General features: G+C 58.2%; 1 protein-coding gene across 7 annotated transcripts in view; it reads right to left on the reverse strand.

The window, feature by feature from the left end:
- MTCL2 (microtubule crosslinking factor 2) overlaps positions 1-24,804 on the reverse strand; it is an 88,215-nt gene that overhangs the window by 13,450 nt on the left and 49,961 nt on the right. For 2 of the 7 annotated variants that reach the window (XM_073309938.2, XM_073309935.2), the window contains 8 exons: positions 24,497-24,655; positions 20,984-21,109; positions 19,456-19,686; positions 17,622-17,729; positions 15,032-15,199; positions 9,632-9,883; positions 8,649-8,705; positions 7,793-7,863 (listed from right to left, as the gene is read on the reverse strand). In XM_073309938.2, the coding sequence (XP_073166039.2) occupies positions 7,793-7,863; positions 8,649-8,705; positions 9,632-9,883; positions 15,032-15,199; positions 17,622-17,729; positions 19,456-19,686; positions 20,984-21,109; positions 24,497-24,655 (1,172 nt within the window). Of the gene's footprint in view, positions 1-2,991; positions 4,031-5,770; positions 5,819-7,792; positions 7,864-8,648; positions 8,706-9,631; positions 9,884-15,031; positions 15,200-17,621; positions 17,730-19,455; positions 19,687-20,983; positions 21,110-24,496; positions 24,656-24,804 lie in introns of those variants that run through there. The other 5 variants (XM_078848199.1, XM_073309936.2, XM_073309939.2 and 2 more) reach the window with 5 other exon arrangements.

Below are 24,804 nucleotides of genomic sequence, written 5' to 3' on the forward strand. Positions count from 1 at the left end.
GGGCTGTATGGGGCGTGGTTGTTTTATCCTCAGGGGCTCTACGTGGTCTGTCCTTATGGGAGGACACTGAGCTCCACCTGGAGTCTGCCTCTGTGCCTGGAGCTTCCTCTTGGTGTGGCTTGAGAACAGGAAATGGTGCCTGATTTGGCGCTGCGGGGAGTTTCAGTGGGGGCGCCAGAGCAGCGTCCCTTCTCAGCATTATCTTCTCCATGCTGGCATTTGGCACTGTGAGTCTGCTAGACAGGGCACTGGATAACACTGTCTACTAGCAGGGCTCTGGGCACGATCCTCAGGCTTTGATGAGACTCCACAGATTGCTCCAGAAGATGGGCCTTCAGCCACGTCTCACAACTTGGGAGTCCTAGCCCAGAACAACAGGTACTCCAAACCCTGGCTCGGTATGTGTGACTCTCCTAGATACCTGCTGTGCCCAGCTTTCAGTGGGGAGTCCTTCACAGGCTGGCCAGGGCTTGACACTTTGAGGTTTCAAGTCCACCATGTTAGGTAGCTGCGTCCCGGAGGGATGTCCAGCAGGTCTGACACTACATTATGTAGCGTGTCCAGGGGGGGATGTCCAGCAAGGTCTGACAGCACGTTAAGTAGCTGCGTCCGGGGATGTTCTGTGGAGTCTGGCAGCCAATACTCAGTCCAGACGTGTCGATGTAGATTATGGCAGTCATACGTGGAAGAATCGGAAGAGCTCTCGCAGTTGTAGAAGATTTTTGAGATGGTTCAGCCAAAGCTAAGAACTAGCAGGTCTGACACCTGCCAGGTTCCATCTTTGTGCTGCAGGTGGTGAGAGGGACCTGAGGGAGGGTCATGGCTGCCCTACCCTTTATGGGAGCATGTGTAGGCACGAGGGCAGTCCTGAGAGACTCTGCTCATCAAGCAAACTCTGGCCTCGTGCATGAGGTGCACGCATAGGCGACGACTCCGTGGGTGCTCCAGGGCTGGAGCACCCACGGGGAAAAATTAGTGGGTGCTCAGCACCCACCAGCAGCCAAGCTCCCCTCCCTGCCCTCCTCACCTCCTCCTCCGCCTCCTCCCCTGAGCATGCCTCATCCCCGCTCCTCCGTCTACCTTCCAGCGCTTGCTGCCTCCAAACAGCTGTTTGGCGGCGTAACAAGCTGTGGGAGGAAAGGGGGAGAAGTGGGAACGTGGCACACTCAGAGGAGGAGGCAGGGAAGAGGTGGAGTCGGGGCAGGGATTTGGAGGAGTCAGAATAGGGGCAGGGAGGGAGCGGAGTTGGGGTGGGTCAAGTTGGGCCATTTCCTGCACAAATCCAGGTTCTCTCACCCCCTCACCCCCCTCCCAGAAACCACACACACAAACTCACTATCCTGCTGGTAATAGCTCATCCAAAGTGACCATTCTCCCTACAATGTGCATGATAATTAAGGTGGGCCATTTCCAGCACAAATCCAGGTTTTCTCACATCCCCCCCACCCCCATACACACACAAACTCACTCTCCTGCTGGTAATAGCTCATCCAAACTGACCACTCTCCAAGTTTAAATCCAAGTTAAACCAGAACATCTGGGGGGGGGGGGTAGGAAAAAACAAGAGGAAATAGGCTACCTTGCATAATGACTTAGCCACTCCCAGTCTCTATTTAAGCCTAAATTAATAGTATCCAATTTGCAAATGAATTCCAATTCAGCAGTTTCTCGCTGGAGTCTGGATTTGAAGTTTTTTTGTTTTAAGATAGCGACCTTCATGTCTGTGATTGCGTGACCAGAGAGATTGAAGTGTTCTCCGACTGGTTTATGAATGTTATAATTCTTGACATCTGATTTGTGTCCATTTATTCTTTTACGTAGAGACTGTCCAGTTTGACCAATGTACATGGCAGAGGGGCTGCTCAGCAGGGTCACTTCCTAGAAGGAGTGAGAGGGGTTGGAGTGGGAGGGCCAGGAAGAATGCTGGAAGTGCCTATCACTGTTTGGGTCTCCCCAGCTTGGACAGGCAAGCGTGGGTGGGACAGTTCATTTGGGGTGCTATAGAAAGCCCAGGGGCCCCGATGACCCTGCAGAGAAACGCTATGAGCCCTGACCTGAGCGCGCGGCTGTAAGACCTGACCCCAACACCTGCGCCGGGCTGTGAGCCCCGACCCCAACAGGTTTGTAAGCAGCGAGCCCCAACTCTAGTGCCGGGCTGTGAGCCCCAAGCCCCTACCCCAACCCTGGCCAGGCGCAGGGCTGTGAGCTCCGGCTAGGCGTGGGGAGGCGAGCCCTGACTCTGACCCCCCATGGGGCTGCGAACCCAGACCCCAACCCTGGCCAGGAGCAGAGCTGTGAGCTCCGGGCAGGTGCGGGGCTGCGATCCCCAAGTCCGACAGCCACGTGGGGTTGCGAGTCCTGACCCCAACCAGAAAAGGGGCTGAGCGCTGTGAGCTGGGGCATCCAGGATGCTGTGAGCCTCGACCCCTGTACTGGGGTTGCCAGGTGGAGCCCGGCCATGTTGCTTCAGGTCATTAATTGCTGTCAAGTATTAAAATAAAATTCTACTTAAAAATAACTTTTCCACTTATATTTAATTCGATAAAAATGTGTTTTAGTCTTAATTTAAAAGCAGTCAGAAAAGGTAAATTCATTTTAAGCAATAGGGTTTAAATTTAGTATTTAACATGGTGTTAAATATTAAAAATGTGTTTTTAATTTCTAAGAGGGGTTGCACTCAGAGGCTTCATGTTCGAAAGGAGTCACCAACAAAAAAAGTTTGAGAACTGCTGGTTCAGACCATGATTTTTGGTGGCTAGCAGAGTTATGCATTTAAGCTCCCAGGCTTATCTTCTGAAGGTGCTGTGCAGGTTTCCTTTGAGGATGAGGACCGAGAGGTCAGACCCAATGATCGCTTTGGAAGAAGTCCAGTGGCACCTTAAAGACTAAGAGATTTATTTGGGCATAAGCTTTCGTGGGTGAAAAACCCACTTCTTCAGATGCATGGAGTGAAAATTACAGATGCAGGCATAAGTATATATTGGCACATGAAGAGAAGTGGGTTTTTTTACCCACAAAAGTTTATGCCCAAATAAATCTCTTAGTCTTTAAGGTGCCACCGGACTCCTCGTTGTTTTTGTGGATACAGACTAACCCCTCTGATATTTGGGAGAAGTGTTCACCCACAGGTGACAGAGTGGTTCTGTCTTTTATCGTTTTACACCCACCTTGTCTCTCCAATACCTTGAGACCAATATAGCTACAACTACACTGCATACAACATCCTGCAATTTCCTTGACAAACTTTATGGAATTAAGATAAACCTTGCTGAAGGAAGGGCATCACCAGGGAAACAGACTACTAACGAACACTAACCATACACAACAAGAAACTAGACAGACTATTTGTGAGGTTGTGAGGCTACACCCACACAGAGCTCTGACTCCAGCCACGGGCGGGGAGAAGGAACTGAGAGGGGGGGTTGGGGTGGTGCTGCCTCATATAGCCAGGGGAGGGGCCACAGCCACAAGGCGCGACACCGTCCCTTTATGGATGCTGCTAGGCAAAATCTCTGGCTCCAGTGGGCTGGGCACGTACACACCTAGCTGCAAGAGACGGCTGCATCTACTCGAAGAACCACCTTACTGAATCAAGTTTAGTACCTCCCCGTTGTACTGAAAATGCAAATGTTTGTGTTCTATCCAAGGTCTGTATAGGCGAGGCAGGAAGGATTAATGCAATCTCAGGGAGATACCAGGAACTTCAAAGGCCTTTTGGGGACAATACATGTGAAGTGGATTTCCCAGGAAACACTTGGAGGCAAGGGGAAGGCAAAGGCCTCACCTCAATCCAGGCTTCTGAAGCTGCACGTTGAGCAGAGCCCCACTGCCTGGCTGCTGATGTGCTCTGGGTCTCACCAGGCTCAGGTTCGAGCAAAGGGGGTGAGGACCTTGAACCCACAAGAAAATATCTGGGACGGCGGAAATGCTCCTGACAGAGCCATTTGGCAGCTGGCTGACCTCTGGTAGGCCTGTCTGCATGTAGGTTCTTTCATTGTTGGTAAGCTGTTTTCTCTGTAATGCTTCTACCCTACGAATGAAATGTGCTGGTTTACAAAGGGCAGGGTGGTAACAAATACCAGGGGCAATCACACACTGCACTGGCTCAGAGGAGAGAAGTGCCGCAGGCCTAGGGTGACCAGATGTCCCAGTTTTATAGGGACAGTCCCGATTTTTAGGTCTTTTTCTTATATAGGCTCCTATTACCCCCCAACCCCTGTCCCGATTTTTCACACTTGCTGTCTGGTCACCATACACAGGCCTGCTTAGGGGATAACACCACACAGGCAGAGGGCCATTCAGCCTGAAATACCCTGCTCAGAAGGGAGAGAAACGTGTGGGTCTCCAGTCAAGAGAAGCCCCGGCTAGGGAGCAGGGAGCCTAGAGGGGGTGGCCTTGCTGGACCGTGAAGGAGGATCCAGGTGCAGTTGCCCTGAGTTGTGGGACACAACCATCTTCAGCAAGCTAGATGGGAGGTGGTTGCTCTCAGGGCTACTCACCTGGCTCTGCCAGCCAAGGCTTTGTAACTCACCAAATGAGAGAGCAAACCCAGAAGTGCGTCTAAGGCTGGCACAGCCCCAACAGCGAAGACGCTGGAGAGTGGGGAAAACCCAGAGGCAGCAGAGAGAGCTTGACAGATGAGAGCTGAAGAGGTGCCAGGAATTACAAATGCTGTAAGGAGCCTACAGCCTGGACGAGCCGAGGAAGATGAGAACGCAAATGACCTGCAGCTGGGGTCATGCCAAGGAATCATTCCAGTGAGTCCCCTCTGAATGCGGCTGCTCTGGGCATGTTTCCTGCATGGCTAACAGGCTCTATCTAGGTGGGCTGGATTACACAGCTGTGATCTCGAGGAGCACACCCGGTATTTATTGCTGCTCACTCTGCTGGGCCTTTGCACAGTGTGGTGAAATGCTGGGTGGGCTAACAAGCTGCAAGGAAGGGTTATACGCCAACCCAAGCTTCCTGTCCCCAGGCAGGATTTATGGCTACAAGCCAGCACAGCAGTGCATGCAGTGGGGGGAGGGGGGTACTACCAGGTGTTGGGTGCCCCTTGCTGCAGGCCCCACCACCTTGGCACACCCCACCCAAAGCAGGTGTCTTTTGGGGGGAAAATGAGCATCAAGTTTAGACCTTCAGGAGCTGCCCAGAGAGGCCACCCAGGATCAGCTGCTAGTGGGATCAATAAGATTTGGTCCTCCGGTGGCTAGAAGAGCCAGGAGTAGGCAGAAGCCAATCAGGGCTCAACAGTCAAGATGCAAAGGGCTGTCTGCCTCCTCCAAGCGTGCAGTTCTGGGTGAAGTTGGGATTGGTCTTAACCTGAAAGCCTGGCCTGGCCCCTCACTCCCAGCACTGTTCAGCCTCAGTCAGCGAAAAGACTGTTCTGGGTCAGGTTACGCCAGGCACAGCCTGCCTGGCCATCCTGCCTTGAGTATCGTTTGGTTGTACAGATTTCAGGAGCTTGCTTTGGGAGAGGTTCCCCTGGTTCAGGTGAACCTGCCACAGGCAGGTCCCTGGGAGAATATGCTCCGGGCTGGGAGCATGGAGCAATGGCATGTTTAGGGAAGTGCTGGCTGAACGCAGGCTGGAAACAGGGCAGAGCAGGGTTCAGGGGGTCATAAGCCAAACCTTACAAGTCTGTTTGCAAGGGCTGGCCGCAAACCCACCCTATGCATTCACCTTTGGGTTCAAACCCAAGCATCTGTCCCAGATGCACTCGAACCCCCCCCCAGCCCCCGCCTCCCCTGGCAGTCCTGCCCCACTCACACACCTCCGCAGGCTCTGGAAACGCCCAGGGAACAGAACGTGCACCTCTCCCCTGCACAGCAAAAACAGCAATGATTCCTCCCACCCTGCAGCCAGGTCCCTGTGTAAACAGGGCGCCTCCCCCACCCAAATCCCTCGCCCAGTAACTAGGTACCACCCTGGAGTTCCCTAGCAGCAAAGGATTCTGGGGCATCTTCCAGACCCTGCTCAATAACGGGTGCTTTATGCTCATGTTCCTTATGGAGGAGAAGCCAAGTTTACCTCTCTACCCCGGGGCACCAACGTTCCCCCTAAGCTGCGCTGCTGCCCAAGAGTCAATCAAGTGCCGCGCACATCTGGCGACGTGTGTGCAGGTGCCCCTCCCCCCGCTGCTCTGCGGCCGCCTTGCTCCTGCCCTCTGCCTTGGAGCCCCTGGCCAGCTGCTCCCGGGACCCTCCTGCTTGCTGTGGTAGAGGGGGGGGTGTGCTGATTTCAGGGTGTCCCCCTCCCCCCTGCCCAAGTACCCCATCTCCGCAGAGCGGGGGTAGGGAGACAGGGCTCAGGAGCAGAACAGAGCTGCTGTGGTCTGAGCTCTGGTGAGTGCCTCTCTGTTTAACAAGACAACGCATGGTCGCTCATACGCTTCCCCAGCTGCTGGCGCACACTCTCTCTCTTACACACTCACTCTCACATTCACTCTCTGTCTCTGACTAGGGCCCTACCAAATTCACAGTCCCTTCTGGTCAATTTCACGGCCATAGGATTTTAAAAATCGTAACTTTCATTATTTCAGCTATTTAAATCTGAAATATCATGATGTTGTAATGGTAGGGGTCCTGACCCAAAGAGGAGTTGTGTGTGTGTGTGTGTGTGTGTGTTTGTGCGTGGGGGGGAGGGAGGGGTTTTTTTTGCAAGGTTATTGTAGGGGGGATTGTGGAACTGCTACCCTTACTTCTGCACTGCTGCGGATGGCCGGGGCGCTGCCTTCAGAACTGAGCCACCAGCTGCCGCTCTCAGGCCACCCAGTTCCCAAGTCAGCACAGAAGTAAGGGTGGCAATAGCACGACCCCCCTATAATAACCTTGTGACCCCCTTGCAACTCCCTTTTGGGTCAGGACCCCCAATTTAAGAAACACTGGTCTCCCCCATGAAATCTGTTCAGTATAGGGTAAAAGCACATAAAAGACTAGATTTCGTGGTGGGAGACCAAATTTCACGGTCCGTGATGCATTTTTCATAGCCGTGAATTTGGTAGGGACCGATCTTTCACATGCAGCGTCTCTCTCTCTCTCTCTCTCTCTCTCACACACACTCGCCTCCCAACACAGACTTGTGTTGCTATTGTTGTTACTTCTCGGTACTTCCTGCAATACACATATATTCTCTGTCATTTTATTCTTTCAAAGTGCTGTTGTTTTAGTTTTTTGACTGGTGTGTGCATTTCATAATTTTATTTCTCTCTTATGCTTAAATTTAATTCTTTGAGTACTGAGTTCTAACCTGTCCTGGCTGGAGTAATTATCCCTATGGTAACTTTAAAAAAAAAAAAATCTAGGTTTTTTGTTTCTCCTGGTGGCGCACATCCACACATTACCTCAATATTGGTGCACATAACAAAATTTATTCCGCACATGGATGGAAAAAATTGGAGGGAACATTGCAGGGCACCATTCTAGGGGTTGGAGCAGCAGCCTCCCACCAAAGAGTCTGTTGGGGGAAGCAGGTCCCCAGCACTAGCCCACTGAGATAGATGTCAGAGTAGCAGCTGTGTTAGTCTGTATCCTCAAAAAGAAAAGGGGTTAGTCTCTAAGGTGCCACAAGTACTCCTTTTCTTTTTGAGCTAGATGTGAAGGCCATCAGATACTGAGGAGATGAGCTGGGGGGGGTCCCGGCAGCGTGACACCTGTAAGGAGGGCTGTGAGCCCATCAGCCCACATTCACCAACCAGTCACAGCCCTAGGCTGAGGCTCCTGCACTCACCCCCCAAGCCCCAGGAGGAGCGAGCAGTGCCAGGCTGCCCTGTACCAAGTGGGTGTATGTGTCTCACCTTTTTAAACTGGCTCCCTTGGGGTCTGTTTCAGAAACGGTCTCTTTGTCGGTGATCTTTTCGCTGCGCGTCTAGAATGACACAGGGGGAAGCGCTGGCGTTAGCTGGCACGCGACCTGGGCTTGGGAACGGTACGTCAGGCCAGGGGACTCCAGACCAAGGAGCTGCACTGGCAACTTCCCAGGAGTGCAGGAGCTACTCCTAATCTGTATCCCAGTGACAGTGCAGCTCATCGGGCAGCCAGGACTCCTGGGTTCCATTCCCAGCTCTACAACAGCCTCATTAAGTCAGAACTTTTCAGTGCCTAAAGTTGGGAACCTAAATCTGTCTTTAGGCCCCCAGGACAGAGACCTACAGCCCCCATGGCGCCAGGCAGAGCTGCCAGGGCTCACCAAGCCTGGATCAAAAGCCATGTATTCAGGGGTCTAACTGTAGGGCCCTATGTTTGAACCTGCCCGTAATCTTGGTGCCACATTAACCCGCCTGGTAACAATGACCCCCCCTCTGAGATCTCAGGGCGCCAAGGGTTACATAAATGCCACGCCCAGTGCGGTCCCATTCATGATCCAAGGGAGCAGACTGGTCAGACTGAGTGCTCTGGGGCATGGACTGGTGTGTTGGTGTCTGGCACAGAGGGGCCCCGCCATGGCAGTGTGCTGGGCATGACTAACACAGGTGATGAGTCCCAGCATGCAGTGCTCCACCCCAATCCAAGGGAAGGGGGCTGGGCTTCTGCTCTCAGAAGCAGCTGCTCCGCCTTCCCACGGATCTGGTCTCATGCCCAGCTCATTCCCTGGGAAGCTGCTGGCAATGCCCCCTCCCCCCAACAGGCAGGCACAGCTGCTCTCCTGCTCACCTCTTTCCAGTTGCTACCCTGCTTCTCCACAGCCCACCGGTCGGCTCCCTTCTGCAGCTGGGAATCGCACAGAAAAGGAGCCAGTCACTTGACATGGGAGTGGGGGAGAGGCCTTGTAAGAGCAGCTGCTGGCCTGAAGGCAGGAGCTGCCCCAAGGGCCATTCCTGCAGGCAGCGACGGCTGAACTGGGGCTCAGCAGCGCGCTGGCTTTCCCATGGCCCAGAGCGCTCTCGGCCAGTGGACATACTGGACTCCTCAGGCTCAGGGCAGGCCCAGAGCCGCACTCGACTCGGGGGGGCGCTGCAGGAGCCTGGCTGGAGCTGCTGGAACACAGCTGGGCTGGGGAGCTTACAGGACTGCTGCATGGGGAGTGGGAGACCTAAGGACTGGGGCAGACCCACAAGGGGGGACAGCGAGCCAAAGGCAGAGGGGATGAGTTCCACCCTGGGGATCAGACAAACCAGCTAGCAAGGCCTGCGTTCACCCAGTCACCACAAAGCGTGAGCCGCTGCCTGCAGGGGAGGGGGCTTCTGAGAGCAGTTTGGGGGATGTGCGAACGTGTATTCCTGTTAGCGTGTTCCCAAGAGTGTGCACTACGCAAGCGTCATGTGAGCACGTGCAAAAGCAGGCTGGGATCACTTGCGTGGGAGCGTGCCTGGCAGTGGCTGTACACACGTACGCTCATGTGAGCGTGTGCGTTCATGGGAGCAGAGAGCACTGGCGTGAGAGCTTGGGTGCCTCCATGCAGTCGCACGGTCGCACAAAGCCCCATGAGCAGCAAGCACTTTTGTGAGTGTGATCCGAGCGACACGTACATGTACACACGAGGGTATGCTCCCAGGAGCATCTCTAAGCACCAGCTCACATGCGTGTGCATGTGCACATGCAGGAACAATGCTCCCATGAGCGTCTCTGTGAGTGTGAGCTCAGGAGCGTGGGCGGGCACACTCCAGTGAGCGGCACGTGCATGCGTACGCCCCTACCTGGTTGATTTTGTTCTGCAGCTCTTTCACTTGCTGCTCTGCCTGCTGCTGCTCATCCTTGAACCTGCCCAGCAGCTCCACCTTCTCCTGGTTCCAGTTCTTCTCACTGATCTGGAGCTGCTTGGTGAGGTCCATGACTGCGCTGTAGGACTCGGCCAGGAGGTGCTGGTGTTCCTCTCGCTCCCTCTTCAGAGCCACTTTCCAGTCCGACGGGGCTCGCTCCGGGACCCCTTTCCCAACCTTCGACTCCAGCTGCGGGGAATCCAGGGGAGAGGAGATCAGACCGCAGGCACACCCACCTCCAGGGGAGTATTACAGCCTGCCAACCACCAGCCCTTGCTAACACTGGGCTGGGCTAGGGGGCTATTGCTGAGTCAGCTTCCCAGAGCCTCACCCGGCATGTCCTCCTGCAGCTGCTGTGCCCACAAGGGGACAGTCTCTTTCTTAAAGGACCAGCAGGGCAGCTGCAGCCATGGTCATGCAGAAGGGAAGCACAAAGCTGAACATGCAAGCTCAGGTGCTAGCAGCCTGTGGCCTGGTGGCTCTTGGAGGGCTGGCTGGGAGGGAGAACCCAGCTCAGAGGCGCGGGCGCGAGCAGGGGGCATTACAGATCTTTACAGCCGATCGCTGGCTGGGACCCCATGGAGGATCCTGGGAGATGGCGCCTCTTGTACTCAAAGCAATGAGCCAGATTCCAGCTGGGCACCGACTGCACAGGGACAAACACTCCCCGGGTAGGACCCTCAGCGTCCCAGGCTGGGGGACTCCGTCCCCGGGTTAGTTAGCCCCAGTTCTTCGGGAAAAGTGCCAGGAGATCTTCAGCTTGCCTCTGGCCCATTATCTAGTCATACCACACTCCCTGTGGCAGCGTCTGAGCCCCTCTCTGGGCACACACCAGGAACGGGCAGAAGAAACCCGGGTTTAGCCCCTGCCAGTGCTGCATGAGGAATGGGCCCAGAAGCCAGCACAGAGGTTTTGGGGCACAACCTGAGTGGGACTGGGATCACGGGGTGCCTGCACAATACAGTACTGAGGCCAGGCAGTGAGAACAGCGCTCAGTAGACAGGCTAACACCCCACACCTGGGAGAGGGACAGCAGCAAGGAGCACTCAGGCGGAGAGCAGGTGGCTGCCCCCTTCCCACGCACCAGGGAGACTCCTGGCTGGCCGGAGCCTGGACACAGATGAGCCGCACTCTGAAGGCAAGGGGCCACGCTGGGAGGAGGCAGGGCTAGGGCGGGCTATGGGAAATCCTAGAGCCCCAAGCCAGCCCATGCCTGTGCCCTGGAGGCAAGAGGCATGGGATACGATACCCAGGATCTCCCAAGCCCTGAGACCAGCTCGGGAGCAGGGGTGAATCTGTGTGTGTCTCATCCTGGGCTCAGCAGCTCAGACAGCTCACAAGGGGCTTAAGCGTGTGATAGCTTGAGAGGCAGGTTGAAGCCACTGACAGCTGCTCAGAGAGAGCATCAGCAAAAGATGCTGCCGCTGCCAGAAACATCGGATCAGCAGTAGGGGCAGGGGTACCGCGTGGGGACTAACCCCTCGAGCCGTGTCCAGTGCCTTGGGAGGTAGCACCGAACAACAGCTGGCCATTTTGGGGTGTAAACCAAACTGGGTTCTCAGTTAGTTTCTCATGGATCTGCCTTGCAAAAAGGGAGATGAAGATCCAGGGAAAGCAATCAGAGAAGAGAACAGAGCTCAGGGCGTCCAAGGGCAGGTTAGACACAGACCCCCGTGAGACGGACGAGGCCATACCACTACACCACACGGCAGGGTCCAGCTAGCAGGGAGCCAGGGCACGGCTCAAGTCCTCTGACACAAAACGGCTCAGACAGCAGAGTGGGAAAGGATTATTCTGAGCTTGGTGATAAATGGGTCTGGATGCTGCACGGATGCTTAAAGCCAGGCCAGTCTAATGACACTAGGGGATACTGGAGTCTGGAGGAAAGCCTAAGAATGACACCTCTGGAGCACGGGGCTGGCAAATTGTTTATTATTCATGACTTCATGAGGGCCCAGTGCATCTCTGAGCAGGCCCTTACAATCACATTAAGCTAGCATCACACTGACACGGCCCCCAGCCCCAGACAGCTCAGCGCGATGGGGATGAAACCAACAGGAAGCCTCAGTACATTTCCAAAGCAGTAAGAGTTAGACGATGGGACAGAAAAGGTGCCCTGGTGTCAGAGAGTGGCCAAAGACACCAGCTTGTTTGCCTAATGGCCTAACTGTTCTCCTGCCCCCGGCCCATGATTTACTGCCTGCAAATGGCCTGCACACACAGCCTGCTCAGCTGGAGAGGGTCCCTGACAATTCCACTGACTGCTCCTATGACCCCCCCCTCACCCCTGCCCCCCAAACAGAGAGCGCCCCTTTCCCAACAGGGTTAACCACCATTAGAAACAAGCTTTGCTCCCTGACTACTGACATCCCCAAGGATGCCTGGTTTGACCCTAGAGTTGCCAACTTTCTGCTCGCACAAAACCAAACACCCTTGCACTGCCCCTCCTCCAAGGCCCCGCCCCCGCTCACTCCATCCCCCCTCCCTCTGTCACTCACTCTCCCCACCCTCACTCACTCGCTCATTTTCACCAGGCTGGTGGGGAACCGGAGATGAGGGATTTGGGGTGCAGAAGGGGGCTCCAAGCTGGGGGGTCCAGAGTGTGGGAGGGGGCCCAGGGATGAGGGATTTGGGGTGCAAGAAGGTGGTCCAGGCTGGGACCAAGGGGTTTGGAGGGCAGGAGGGAGATATGGGTTGGGGCAGGGGGTTTGGGCATGGGAGGGGGTCAGGGGTGCAGGCTCCGGGCAGCGCTTACCACAAGCAGCTCCCAGAAGCAGCAGCATGTCCCCCCTCTGGCTCCTATGCAGCAATGCGGCCAGGCGACTCTGCACACTACTCCATCAGCAAGCGCCGCCCCCGCAGCTCCCATTGGCCGCGATTCCTGGCCAATGGGAGCTGCAGAGTGGTCACTTGGGGCGGGGGCAGCGTGCAGAGCCCCCTGGCTGCCCAATGCATAGGAGTCAGAGAGGGCACATGCCGCTGCTTTCGGGAGCTGCATGGAGCCACGGCAGGCAGGGAGCCTGCCTTAGCCCTTCTGCGCCACTGACTGGACTTTTAACGGCCCGGTCTGCAGTGCCACCCCCAGGGTCCCTTTTCAACCAGGCGTTCCGGTCGAGAACCAGACACCTGGCAGCCCTATGTGGCCCATGGGACTCACACAGCACCCCCAACAGAAGGTCTTGTCAACACCCTGGCTCCAGCTCCCAAGCTCAGGTGCAGTTGCAGCACTGCGCTCCTCCTGCAGATCCTGGCCACGAAAAAGTTCTCCAAATTAATCTGTCAAGTAACACGTTCCCCTGAAGCCTGGGCATTGTGGTCACCCAGCATTTATTGCCTCCGGTCATCGGAGCCAGTAAGGCCATAAATCCAGGCTTCATTTCCACTAGTTTGGGTTCTGCTGATCTCAACACTGCCTGCTTTGAGCTGCACGCAAGCCTGGCATGACTCTGAGCATGCGACAGCTTGGAGATGACTATTTGTAGGCCAGAGACATCAACACTGCACGGCCAAGGGACTGCACGTGCCCTGATCCTGGGAAAGCCCACAGAGTAGACATGTACTGGGCAAGTATTTCCAGGTGTCAGGAAAACATGCTGATTGCCAGATGAATTGGCTTTGCAAGGCTAGCAGAATGGACCCTCACTGTCAGATGGGCCAGGAATGTCACTGGAATCTGCTTGCCTTAAAGTGCAGATCTGCCCAGCAACAGCCCTTCATGCTGCAGCGTGTGGATCAGAATCCGAGCCATTGTCCTTAAGCACTAAAATCACTCTGTGCTCCTGGCAGCCCTGTCCAGCCAGCACAGCTGACAGAGAAGGGGCTGGAGTCTGCTCACTTGCTCCCACTCAGCGACACCTGTGCTAATGCCTGCTACAGAGCCTTTATTAGTGGTTTCCTAGGCATAGGGAAAAGCCCAGCTTGACTCTCTGATCCCAGACTGATTCTCCAGGTCAGGCCGTTTCCTTCTACTTGTGAACTGACATACGTGAGATGGAGTCACTGAGATAAATACAGAGCCTCCTGGTTGAAAAGGTGACCCTAGTGTCACAGATGTGGTGGTGTCTGCCTGAGTCTGAAGAGAGCCTGACAAAAGAGCTCAGAGAGGTGGGAGTTGGTCCATGCAGCTCCATGTGTGTTACCCTACAGCCTAAAGATGGCAATGCTGTTAACTTTTTCACTGCCAATCAGCACCCAAGGAATATCTGAAAACTGCCGACCAATCCGCTGCAAGCGGCATCTCATTTTGGCATCACATGATTTAATTGGGGATTGGTCCTGCTCTGAGCAGGGGGTTGGACTAGATGACCTCCTGAGGTCCCTTCCAACCCTGATATTCTAGGATTCTATGATGTGGGTGGAGCATAGATTATGGGCGGAGTTTGGAGGGTACCACCTCTTACTGTCTCCTAAAATGAGGAGCTGTCAGAAGTGAGGACTTATAGCTGCACCTGCTCAGTGTCACGGCAGCCTATTAGCACAGCAAGGCCACCTGACGGACCATTCCACCTGACCGGCTGAGGAGGTCACCAGGCCTGCTCCTATGACCATCAGCAACGACTGAGTGATCTCTGGCTGCTCATCACACACGCCTGCAGCTGTGCTCTCTCTGGTGCCTGCCCTGCTCCTAGCCTTGCTCCAGCCCTGAGCCTGGCTTGTTCCCAGCATTGCTCTTGGCTTGCCCAGTCCGTTTCCTACTTGCCTACTGGCTTCCTGACTCTGGTGCCTGAGTCCTGCTCCAACCACTAGGCTTGGCTGCCCACATCCCAGTTCATGACAGTGGTGCTGGACAGCTATCCTGTTCAACCAGGGTCCCTGCTGAGCATCCTCAGGGCTCACTGCATGCACAGCCAGCCTCTCCACTGCTTCTGTTTGGGATCTCTCCAGCCAGGATACTCCTCCCACCTGCTCTGGGTCCCCAGCCCAGCAATCCCTGCAAGGGAAATAAGGGGCATCATTTACTCCAACAATTGCATTCTCAGTGTCAGCCCTGTTGCTATAGAAACTCCCTCAGCAGGAGCAGAGATTACTAATTAAGATTCCCACAATGCTCTGCTTTCATCCTCTGCCCCAGCCCAGCTTATCAGGCTGCAGACATCTCCTGCCGCTCTCAGCCCCTCTAATATTAGACAAACACTGGGAAGCGCGCTCTGCCCTGCTGGGCTCTGAGCACACGCTGCCGTTGCATTCAAAGCCCTGCCAAGGGGATCTGCTGGGGCCATCCTGCTGGCCTGGAAGGAGGGTCATCCTGAAGCAGGGATTTTGGGGTGACGGGGGAAGGGCAGCCAAAGGAGGAAAATGCGCCCCCCCAAGACTCCAGTGCGCGTCTGCAGCTCTTACCTGGGCGATGTGGCACTTGAGCTCAGTCCGCTCGACCTCCCAGGCAGCCTTGGCCTTGGCAAATTGCTGCTGCAGCTCATTCATGCCCTGCCTCTCCTCGCGCAGCTCCGTGCACAGCTCCTTCAGGATCACCTTCATGTCTGCCAGGGTCTTGACGTACTCATTGGGCTGCCGGGCAGGGGAAGGGAGAAGGGTGTGAGCGCGGGCAGCTGTTCACAGACATCTGCCCGGGGGGAGGCGCTGCCGTCCGCTCTCCCGGAGCCGCGGGCGCAGGGCTCCACGGGCCCAGTGTCTGTCTATGCCAGGCAGTGAGGACAGGGAGAGGCAGCTCTGCCGGCCCCAGGGGTCTGGTCTAGGCTGGGCTTCCTCCTCCCGTGGATTTTGTTTCAAGAATGTGCCTTGCCCTACAGCCAGTTCAGCAGCAATGGGGCCAGCTGGGCTGTCCAGCCCCCACCCCGCCAGCCTTGGGACCTGGGGGAAGAAGGCTCACTCCAGGCCAGCACTCCAGCTGCACCCTGCAATACACACTGGATTCATTTCATGGTCCTCAAACCTGTCGTAGAAACCCCCTGCTGAGGATGACGACCCCATGGGAGAGGGGACACAGAAGTAACCCCTAGCCCCTTCAGGCCAGTAGGCTGCAGAGTTGGGAGGGCAGAGCACAGGACTGGGAGACAGAGCTGCACAAATCCCCCCCACCCCAGTGCCCCTCACACAAACGGGAGAAGGACTTTGGCCAGCTGCTGGAGGGCTGGGAGAGTCCTTGCCCACCGCCCAGCTCCCCGCTCCTGCCGGAGCAGCTCAGCATCCCACCGCCACCCGCTCTCAGTGCCCATTGGCTTCCGCCTGCCGCCCCACCCCTGCTGGAGCAGTTCCGGGGCAGAAGGCTGGGAAACAGTGCAGGGACCCCTGCTAGCCACCCTAGGGTCAGCATGTAGAGGCTACCCCCTCCCTGGCCCGTGAGGAAGGTGAGAGGCCATTCCCCCAACCCCACAAGCGGAAGGGCCCGAGGAAGCTGCAGCAGGGGCCTGTTCCTGCAGAACTTGGCCCTGCCCACTGAGCTCACCCAGCCGCCGTCTCAGGAAGGCCAGGCCTGCCGGGTGGCTGGGAGGCCAGCCTCAGGGCCTCTCCCAACACCCCTGTTCGTCCCTGGAGGATCAGAGAAGAGGAGGAATGTCTGCAGAACAGGGGCAAAGGGGCATGCAGGCTGGCACGCTCCACGGAGGCCCCCAGCAGAGCCTCACACAGGCTGAAGGCGGGGAGGAGGGTGTCTCTTCATTGGCACTTCCGCTGTGAGATCCGGGGCAGCCAGGTGTGCAGCCCCAGGGATGGGAAGTTCAGGCTCCTTTTGTACTGCCGGCTACACCCAGACGCTGTGTCTTTCATAGTAAGGAGCCAGGTTTCAAGCGCACCTTGTTCTCAGCAGATAAAGCAGCAGGAAGCTGGAGCCCACAGGACACAGCGGCTCTGCCGCAAGCTAGGCCTGCAGTTTGCTGGTTAGGCCCAGCCCCTTGCTCTACATGACACAGAAAGCGTAATGCCCCAGTGTAGAGACTCCGGCCAGCCCCGGGGCCCAGCGCAGAGACTCCGGCCAGCCAGAGCTTACCCCACAGCCAGCTGCCCTGTTTGCCCCGCTATGGGACGTCCTGGTGGTGCGGGGAGCTGGCGACAGGTGCCCCGCACTGTGGTGTCCCTCAGAGCCCAGCCTAGAAGCTGCATGCAGGCTCCCTCCCCATCCAGCTTCTGCCTTACAAGGGCTAAACACAGACATCTGGATGGCTGCTGCTCTCCGATGTAAACATGGACCCGAGCCCATGGGCCTCAGCTGGGGCAGGCTCAGAGACATCCCCCACTCAGCCTCACTTCCACCCCTATGAACGCCTCCCCACAGCCCCCAGCAGCGGGTGATGTTTCCAGTACAGACCTGCCCACCCCTGCACAGGATCTGCCGCCCCTGCTCTCTGAGGAACACCCACATTCCTGCCGGCACCGGGAGCCACGGCACCGGGTTCAGAGGCTCCCTCGGCTCGTCTGCGCGGCATTAACACTTTCCGATCAATCCCCAATGCTTACAAATAGCAGGAGCAGCCTGCACTGCCCCAGCCCCCAGCACACATCAGGGCTTCTGGCCTCATTGCCTGGGCAGCAGGGTCTGACTGTGACCAGGCCATTGGTGCTGGGCTTGGGGTGCAGCACACCGACCCGCAGTCCCTTCTGCCAGCCCAGGAGAGGGGCCGGGATGGAAGGACTGAGGGGCTGCTGCAGCAGACACGCACAGGGCCCCGGGCTGCCTGAGCTCCCAGGGAAACAGCACCCTCCCGCCTCAGCCTGGCCCTGCACAGCCTCCTGGTCCTGGGTGTGCTTGGCTCCTGGGAAACGAGAACGGAGTGGGAAAGGAAGGGGGGATGTGAGGCACCCTGCCCACAAACATGCCCAGTCTCTACGCTCGCTCTTTGCCAGAGCCAGGCACCAGCCTGTGCCCGGGGAGCCGGGCTGAGCCCAGAGACTACAGAGCACTTGCTCTCCCCCCCCCCCCCCAGCTCAGCGCTTGGGCGCCCACCGCAGCAGGCGTGCCAGGGTCCCAGCTCACCGTGTTCTGGGTCCAGGTGTCTCCGGCACACATCTTGTTATCGGCCTGCTGCTGTGGGGTGAGCTCCTCCTCCTCGATCAGCAGGCACAGCTCTTTCATGCTGTTCACCTGGAAGCACAACAAGATACAATGGTCCCCCTCAGCCTCCAGCCACGGGCAGACGAGGGGCTCCTGGCCCAGGGGAGTGGGGGGAAGGGGCCCTGGGGCAGAGAGAAGCTGGCACCCATGGCTGCCTGTACCCAACAGAGCCCAGGGATAGGGGGTGACTGCGAGCTGGGATGGGGGGCCACCAGGAGAGCGGTGTGTGGGGCCCAGGACTGGAATAACGGAGGAGCTGCATGCGTGGACTGAGGGCCTTCAGCAGAGCTGTGGGGTGGGGGTGATCTGGTCTCAGCACCTCCCCAGCTCGTGTTTCTGGCTCTTCCGTACCAGGCACCAGAAACTGCAGCCTCGTGCCAGGGCACAGAGTCATCTTCTGGCCTCAGCACAAGGCCGGGCCATAATGAGGCTGTTGTTACCAAGCCTCAGACACAGTTGCTGCCGGCCAGAGGCAGCACACTCTGTGCACGTCATTTGTTCTCGTTTGTGAAGACGTTTAGTGCTCAGAGAAGCGAGGGACTCGGGCTCGGCACAGACAGGTGTTGGGCAAGCTTCCCCGAGGGGCAGCTATGCACTTAACTGGCATTAGAGCAGGGAGCAGCTGCCCTGGCTTGGCATGTAGATGGGCGTCTCATGGACGTGCGCAGGAACAGTAATGATGCAGAGGTGCAGCCCGCAGACTAACAGGCCCTGGCCTGTCTGCTTGGATGCAGGGCTGGAGTCTGAGGGCTGACCTGTGCTGACTCCGGACTCTCCTGCTTCCTGCCCTGTGACCTCCTCCCTAGCATGTGACCATTGCTGGGGAGCTGAGTGCAAGCTGACATTGTGTAACAGCCAGCAGGTTTCCAGCAGCCAGCACCATTGAGAGGTGGCCCCGGGCAGCAGCATGCCCCCACCAGAAAAACCCTGTGCCAGGCACCACCTCTGCCCACAGAACAATGGACACACAAGGCGATGGGCCATTAGCCCTGCTGTGGCTCCCATGTCTCCATGCTGCTCCCACGCCTCCCCCTGCGCCGAGCTGCCCAGCCTCCCTTCTGCTGAAGAAAAGGGGGCAGGATCCAGCGCAGGCCAACCCTGGCCGGCACTGCCCAGGTGTCCCCATGCACAGCCTAAGCCTGGGGCCTTTCGGAACCCGCTGAGTCTGGGGTGAGATGTGAGCCCAGACGCAGGAAACCACCCAGGACAGAGCACAGGGCGGGGAGTAGCTGGCTCAGCAATGGGCCACGGGGCCCTTCACCTCAGGACACTGCAGGACTTTACTGCCCAGCAGCTGGTCCCTGCAGTGACCTGGGTTAAATGAGCAGGACTCTTAGGGGGCTGCAGAGCGTGCGGGTGGCACCAGGTGGCACCTTATCCACAGTCCAGTGTGAGAGAGGAAGGAACGGCTAAGCCAGACTGACCCCCACTGTCCCTACAGGGACCCTCCCCAAGCTGGAAGTGATGGGGGTTGGCAACGCTGACTCTACCCAGCTGATAGCCCAGAGACTGCAGGTCCCAGCATGCCGAGCTCCCTCCCGGGCTGCGACCCACAGGCTCTGCAGGCTGCATATCTATGTGTAGGGTCACAAAGGCTGGAATAGGCTCCACTCCATGCCACCTGCCTGCCCAGACTCTGCTGCAGGTCTCCACTCCAGTTGGGACAGTGCAGCCTAGTACCCAGCAGACTATGGGATGGGAGCTCCTGGCTGCAGCAGGGACCCCCATGGCACGCAGGCCAGGCAGCACGCCCTACCTCCAAGAAGCCATCGCCCTCACTGTGGAGGATCTTCCCCTGCCTCCAGCGTTTGAGGAACCACTTGAGCTTCATGAAGAGAAGCAGGAAATTCTGCTTGAATTGCTGGGATTCCTGCACCAGGAGGTTCTTCTCCTGGCTCCAGAACTTCTGCTCCAGCCGCCTCTGGAGGCTCAGGCTCTGCAGCTCGAACTCCCGCCTCAGGAGAGCCTTCTGCTGATCTTCCCGCAGCTGGGGGAGAGCCACTGTGAGAAGGACCCTCCCCTGGGCCGCGCGAGGATCCCCAGTGGGCGCTGCTGCAGGATCTGCGCAGGTGGCGGGACTGGGGGATTAGGCCCCTGGTGGGGAGGGGCTGAGACTGGAGCAGAGCTCCTAGGGCTGTCACTCATTCCTGGCCTCATAGGCACCAGGAGAGCAGCGGTGGAAGAGGGAGGGCCCAGTCCTGTCCCAGGGGCGCTCAGAGCAGGGTCACCTGGCTCTGGAGATAGTGGTGCTGTGCCGGGGAGCTGTGGGGAGCAACAGCGGGGAGGGGGGAGAAATACAGACATGTTGGATGATTGCCCTGATGAGAGGCTATGGGGCGTGTGTGCGCCCCTCACGAGCCCCGGGCACGCTAGTGGGCCAGGGGGTCCCAGGAACGCTGGTGGATGGGGGGGGGAGAGGATCACGCAGGCCCCAGGAACGCTAGTGGGCAGGGGAGGGAGGGGATGGTCCCGCAAGTGTGCTGGGGGAGGGAGTGATCCCGCTGGCCCTGGGCACGCTGTGGGGATCCCAAGGGCCCCAGGTGCACTGGTGGACACTGGGAGAGGGCAATCCCGCAGGCCCTGGGCATGCTGCAGGGGTGGGGGCTGATCCCACGGGCATGCTTGTGGGCGGGGGAAGAGGGCAATCCTGCGAGCCATCCCCGGGTGCGCTGGTGGGGGGGGCGGAGGGAGTCATTTCACGGGCCCCAGGCACGCTGGTGGGCTGGGGGAAGGGGCGATCCCGCGGGCCCCAGGCACGCTGGTGGGCTGGGGGAAGGGGCGATCCCGTGGGCCCCAGGCACGCTGGTGGGCTGGGGGAAGGGGCGATCCCGCGGGCCCCAGGCACGCTGGTGGGCTGGGGGAAGGGGCGATCCCGCGGGCCCCAGGCACGCTGGTGGGCTGGGGGAAGGGGCGATCCCGCGGGCCCCAGGCACGCTGAAAGTCTCAAGGTGAGGCTCTGGCACAGCTCCGCCAGCACTGGGGGGAGACGGGTTCGAGCCGCGGGGGGCCCTGGGTGCTGCACACTCCTCTGAAGGAGCTGACAGCCCAAGCTCTCATGGAGACTCCCCTTCTCCCCCAGCAGATGGGGCAGGCAGTGGCTGCCTCGTGCCTGCCCAGGAGGTGGTGGGGTTCTGGGCTTGTCTCCTCCAAGGTCTGTGACTATCCCCAAGGCCCAGCTGGCTCTTGGCTGCCTCCAGTTACCCCCACCGCAGGCAGGGGCAGGCAGTCATGGCATAGACCCCACCTGGCCGCTGCAGCAGCTCCCTGCGGCGCCTCTCACTGACCTGGCAGATCTTCTGGGAGAAGTCCTCCAGCTCCTCCTTCCTCAGCTGCCTCTCTTGGGTGAGCTGCTCCTGAAGGCCCCGCAGGCTCTCGTTGGCTTCAGCCAGCACCAGCTGCAGCTCCTTGATCTGCATGGGCAGGGGACAGAGTCAGTCCCCTGGCACTCTGCCATGCCCAGGCCTCGTTCCTCTCCCCTGGAGAACAAGGCCCAGGAGCAGGTGCGAGTGCATTGGAGGGGACGGTGGATACAGTTCTCCTGGGCTCCACCCCGGCCAAGGGACAGAGGAGGGGGCTCAGAGGCTGAACTATTGGACTCTGATCCTGACACATGCCATGACCTTGAGCTCATCACCTCCCCTCTCTACACCGCAGCCGAGCCAGCTTTAAAATGGGGAAGCCACATCCTTCCCCGCCAGGTTCACTAGCCAGCCAAGGCCCGTAGGCTCGTAGACCCTGCGGCGTGCAGCTGGGAGGAGCTGCAGACAGTCACACAGGGACTTGGAGCCTGGGGCAGGTGGCTGTTTGCTGTACTGGGGCCTCACAGCAGCCACTGCTCCTGGGCATACGAGAGCAGAAAGGCCCCAACCCTGATCATGCTGCTGCTGGGATGGGGTGAGCTCACGCCATTGCTGCCAAGCAGTGGTTTGGAAAGGCCAGGGCCCCTAACCAAAGCCCTCTCAGTTTAGCCAGAGCCACACCGCACTAAGGGAGCAGCTCGGAGACACCGGGCCTGGCACAGGAGCTGAGGGGTGGTGTAAGGACAGCGCCCCCGTAAGCAGTGCTTGGAGGAGACATGCTGGAGGCTGGGGTGTGAACTGGTCTCTTGGAAAGTTCCCCTTCCAGCAGCTCTGCTCTCCCAGGGCACCCGTCCCTCCAAGGATCACTGGACATGCCTGGCAGTAGGTGGCTGCTCACAAGATCCCTAGGGAGGGACAGGACATCTAGTGAGCCATTGGGTCCATCCCCTGCCATTGGGGTCCCAGCCCCACATTTTAAAGACCCTTTTCCCATGTTTGGACCTTGATTAGTTCAGAGCAACGGAGCCAACAGCCCCACTGCTGGCTGGGTGTCCCACACCCACTCGTCTGGGAGCTGGGGCCCCCCGGGATCCGCAGCCCCAGGCCAACCGCTCCAACCTTTCCCGAGGCTCTGCCCTCCCCGGGTCTGACGGACCCTCCAGCTCACGGAGCTCAGCCCTACACAGGAACTGCAGCTGCTTGTGGGACTGTGCGGGGAGCAGCGTGCCAGGTGGCACAGCTCAAGGTTTCCAGACAGCAGCCGGGTGCGGAGCAGGACCGTGCACCCGGAGGCCAGGGCACAGACACACGGCACCAGTTTGTACAGAGATTCCCATCAGCAGAGCCAGCCTGCCAGGAACGCGCCGCTTCGTGGAAAGACAGCAATGAGACTCATGCCAAGGCAGCTCAGAACCCAGATCCTGCTCTGGAGAAACTGGCCAGTGCAGGCCCAGGGGGGCAGTTTCTCTCCCCCCCTGTTGAGGGGCAGCCAGGAGCTGGGGAGGCCTCCACTGCTGCAGTGGTACAGAATACCTGGAGCCATTCCCCTCCCGCTCCAGCACACCCCCGACCAGGGGAGGGGCACGGCCACAGAGCTAGTACTAAGCTGGCGGAAACATCACACAGAGCCAGATCCATGCCTGCTCTAGGGTGCCCACCACTGGGGCTGCAGGGGAGCTGAGGCAGCAGCAGGCAGGGTGCTGTGAACAGCAGTCCCTCCTGAACAGTCAGGCCGAGCAGGAAATGAAGAGCAGGTGGGTTCAGCAGGGCAGCAGCTCCCAGCCTCGGCAGGGGTGTGTGTGGGGGCGGGGGGAAGAGTGCTAAGAGGGTGGGGAAACCCTCTTAGGCCAGGCTGGGGAAAACCCTACTACCCAGTAGCCCAAGGCAAGTGTCAGGGCTCATGCCTGCTGCACAGGGACAATGGGGCAGCTGAGGGCACTGGGCCCAGCAGCACAGAAATGCCAGTCCGAGGGGACGGGGATGGACCAAGCTGCCAATCACGCCAGCGACGCCTTGGGCAGAGGAGGTAGGACCAGGGAGCAGGGTCATGCTGTGAGTGCCCTGACCCGAGCTCTGGGGCAGTGACTGGGGAGGGGAGAGGCAGAGCTTCTCAGTCAGTCATGGCTCCATCTTCTGCCACAAAGGCCAAACTGTCTGGCTTTCCAGCCAACCCAGAGTTAGCTTCGGGGCAAATTAAACCTCCATCTAGTTACATGTCCCTGCTGTGAACCACACATGCAGCTGAAACGAGGAGGGAACTGGTCTTTCAAATTTATTACAGCTCTGCCTTGCAACCTGAGCAGCTGCTGCGGAAGTGTACCACGTGCTCTACAAGGCTGCTCTTGAGACACGCACAGACTATTCCACACGCTCTGCAGAAGAGCTAGGTCCATGGATACTTCGGGAGTTGGAAACAAAAGCATGAAACCACCCTGGGTCGGGGGCTAAACCTGGCAACAAACCCGCAGCCTGGCTCAGCAGAGGGTAACACCGAAGCTGCTGCGCCAGAGGAGCACAAAGCCCGTGGCACAGAGGAGGCGGCTCAGAGACAGGATGTGACAACGTTTCCCAGAGCTTGTGGAAAGCCATTTACCCCAGGCTTCATGTCAGGAAGACGGAGCACTGGGTGGGCAGCTTGCAGAAAGCACGGGGAGCTCTCTTGGCAAGGCACTCCTCGTTTGGGGCCGGCAGCACTTTCCTGCCTGTGGAGAAGCAATCAGAACCCCTCCCCGCGTCAGACAGACCCAGGGCAATCTGGGAAGAGAGGTGGGAGATAGCGAGAGGGGGAAGCCCCATCCTCCACAGCAGCTAACAGACACAGACCCATCATGCATGAGTCAGGTGCATTTTAGGGACACTCAGGTTGATGCTGCTTGTCCCTCTCTTGAGCACTGGGCTCTGACTGCACTGTGCCTGTCTGCTTAGGGAAGTGGTCCTGCTGGGAGCAGCATGCCTGCAGTGCCCATATCACCAGCTGGCTGAGCTCCAAGACACGGAGGGGCTGCAGGGCTTTATGGCAGCCCGGGAACCCACAGCCTCCTCTCCTCCCAGGACAACCGGCTCCCCTCCAGGTGGTGCTGGCACATGGGGAAGGACACAGCCTGCTAGCTGGAGTCTTTGCTCTCTGGAAGGAGTCTGCCCCATTGCCCCACTAGCTCAGCAGTGCTCTCCCCCATCACCCCATTTACCACAGAGAGAGGGGAGCTCTCCCCACCCACATCTGGCAAGCTCCAGAAAGCAGCTTTCAGAGTGATCCAGCAGCCCTGTGGGCCCGTGCTCCCTCTCACCCAGCTGGGCCATGGGCCTGCTGAACACACGTGCCGAGAGCTCTCCCATGGCAGATCCCCAAGGGCCCCAGCAAAGCCACCCCCTGCCCCACATCAGTGCCTCCCCTTTCACATCTTCTGGCCTTCCCCCTCCCCCCCGCTGACTCAGCATCTCCTAGGCCAGCCTCATCTCCTGCAGGGCGGGGCGCTCCCGCCCCCTCTGCTCACCTACCTCGGTGACATAGGAGTCGTTCTCGTCCGGTCGGTAGGGCTTGTAGTTCCTGGGGAGTTTCACACTGGGGTCCACGTCCATGGCGTTGTTGCTGCGGTACAGGTCAGGGGGCCGGCTCCCCGCGGCGTCCCAGTCTGGGCCGTCCCTAAAGTCTGGCTGCTGCATGCATGGGCAAGTTAATGAGAACAAACCAAAAGGGCGGGAAGAAAAGAAAAACAGACAAAACAATGGGTCTCAGAAACAGCAAAGAACTACAAGACAACGAAAAGGATGAAGAGGAAGAGGAGCTTCAGCACAGTGGCATAAGA

Source organism: Lepidochelys kempii, chromosome 13, assembly GCF_965140285.1.
Source record: "Lepidochelys kempii isolate rLepKem1 chromosome 13, rLepKem1.hap1, whole genome shotgun sequence".
NCBI lineage: Eukaryota > Metazoa > Chordata > Testudines > Cheloniidae > Lepidochelys > Lepidochelys kempii.